The 2,368-nt window shown below is 40.7% G+C and overlaps 1 protein-coding gene across 1 annotated transcript in view; it reads left to right on the top strand.

The window, feature by feature from the left end:
* The window catches only part of LOC101850742 (endothelial PAS domain-containing protein 1), a gene marked incomplete at its 5' end in the record, with an annotated part of 34,773 nt that overhangs the window by 16,360 nt on the left and 16,045 nt on the right, over nucleotides 1–2,368 (top strand). Inside the window, 2 exon segments of the mRNA XM_013086214.2 lie at nucleotides 685–791; nucleotides 2,134–2,281. Coding sequence (XP_012941668.1) covers nucleotides 685–791; nucleotides 2,134–2,281 — 255 coding nt within the window.

The following is a 2,368-nucleotide window of genomic DNA, read 5'->3' as shown; positions in this document are numbered from 1 at the left end:
GGGGGAAGTGTTGTAACCGTGGGCCATGTTGTTGTTGAGATCGTTGCTTTTTTTCCCTTGTGGTTTATGACTTTGTGTGCGGTTGTTTTTGTGTGTGTGGTTTTTTTTCCCTTCCTTTTTTTCTTTTTGTGCTGTTGTTGTTTTCTGTTCTTTTGTTTTGTGTTTTCTTTTATATTTTCGTTTTTTTATGGAAAAAGGGGGGGGGGATATCTGTCCTGTTGTCTTGTTGTCCTGTCCTTTTTCTGAGCAGGGAAATGGACCCCAAAGTTGGGTCAGTTGTGGTGGAATAAAAGTATTACTTAGACTGGATTGTTCACTTCTGTTTTTATCTTTAACTTTGAGCACTGTCCTGCAACTTTTGTGAAAACGAAGTCGTAACCGGTGCATTATCTCGTCAGACTCTATATTGGTCTGTATGGTCATATTTATCACTTTGTTGGTGGTTCGCGGGTGCTCTGGTGTGGTTTGCTCCTTCTTTCCTATCTATTGCCTTCATCTCTCTTCCTTCTTTTTTGTAGTTGTTACTCTCCTCTAACACCTTTTATCTTCGGAATGTATATGACCATATTTTGTTGAGGTGCAGTTAAACTTACTAATGCCTTATGCAGTTGCGAGCACTGTAAAATTCTTATTAAAACTACAACAAAACTTACTAAAACATATTTTCCACTTTTCCCTCCACAGAATCCAAGAGCTTGCAGGCTACAATGGCGAGGAAATGATCAATCAGTCACTCTACGACTTCCATCATGCCTTAGACTCTGACGTGGTGGACAAGGCGTTTAAAGACTGTAAGCTAATAGTAATGGTTGTAGTAGTTGTAATGGTATAAAAAGTTGTAATAATTGCGGAAGTAGAAGTAGAAATAGTGGTGGTAGTGGTAGTAGTAGTAGTAGAAGTAGTAGTAGTAGTAGTTGTAATAGCAGTAGTACTCTACTTGGTTTTCTTGGTTGGAGAATAGACGTCATCGCAGGCAGCACAATGCCATAGCTGCTCCTCCCTCCTCTCCAGGATCCTTGAAAGGTTCTGCCTGCTGATTGTGCCAGTTAACAGCTGGTTGGATATTCTTCTTGTTTTTCTACGCAGGTTACTGTCTCTCCCCGACCCTCTAGAGACACCAGCAATAGTAGTAGTAAAATTGCAGTAGTAATAGCTGTAGGGATGGGGATGGTAGTAGTTGTAGTACTAGTTGTAATGGTTGTGACAGTGGTAGTTGTAACAATTTTAATGGTAGTGGTGATTGTGGTAGAAATGACACGATCGTTTTCAGCCCCTTAGGGTTTCTCACCCAGAAGAAAGCGTCCAATAATTTGTTTTCTTTTACCTTTGTGGCCAGTGAATGTCCTTGAAGGGTTCTGTTTTCCTCTATTTCAAGTGCCCAAAACTTAAAAATCTTATCGTCGCAATGTCAGCGTGCTTTTACTTGTCTAAAGGGTCACTGAAGTCGGAACAACATAATTGAAACCCTGGGTTTACAAGTTAGGAAGAAAAAAATGGAGAGGTTGTGTATGCTTCATATTAACTTTTTATCAGCGAAGGAGGTTTTGTATGAAGGTCGTCATGAACCCATACAAGTTCTGGAAATTGTTTATGCTGGAACAACACTGGATGTGTCCTGTTTAGCTGGGTGCGGTTTCTTCCAGCTGTTGACTCCTCCCTCCCGCTCCACCCCTCTCCTTTTTTAAAACTATGTGTTTTTGTTGCGAAAAAATTGACAGCCTGTCAAGAGGGCACCTGTGTCTTCTGTACTTCTTTTATATTGTGTTCTTTAATATGGTAGTGGACCTTGTGATATGTTCTTTTTAAATTGCAACTTGCTCTGAACTGGGTGCAAGAAAAATTGGAGACCTCCAGTACTTAAATGACCTATTTGTGTAGCGAGTGCCACAAAATTCTTACTAAAGCTAAAAATAAAAGAACCCAGACGGTGGTACTTCTAAGGTGACTGTACTAGTGACAATGAAATTACAATAACTTTGTTCCTTTATGTGTGTTAGTTCTAGACGATACTTTTGACAATTAAAAAAACTGCAATAGTTATTCTGTTTCTATTTGTGTATCTAAGGGCCATACTATACTACTGACAAGGAAAAAAATGACCTACAACAGTAATTGTTTCTATTTGCTTTTCAGTGTTCTCCAAGGGCCAGACAGTGACCGGAGCCTACCGCTTCCTGGCTCGCCATGGGGGCTACATGTGGGTGGTCACACAGGCCACAGTCATCAACAACAGCCGCACGCAGAAACCACAGTGGGTGGTCTGTGTCCACTATGTTCTCAGGTGAGGGAGATCAGTTCAATTACAATTTTAATTTTATGTTCTAGAGCTGGCTCCCTTTGTTCATGTACAGTGCAGGTGGTTTGGGGG

The sequence above is a fragment of the Aplysia californica genome, unplaced genomic scaffold (assembly GCF_000002075.1).
Source record: "Aplysia californica isolate F4 #8 unplaced genomic scaffold, AplCal3.0 scaffold00444, whole genome shotgun sequence".
Lineage (NCBI taxonomy): Eukaryota > Metazoa > Mollusca > Gastropoda > Aplysiida > Aplysiidae > Aplysia > Aplysia californica.
Note: the sequence above shows the minus strand (reverse complement) of the source record. Positions and strands in the feature narration are given on the sequence as shown.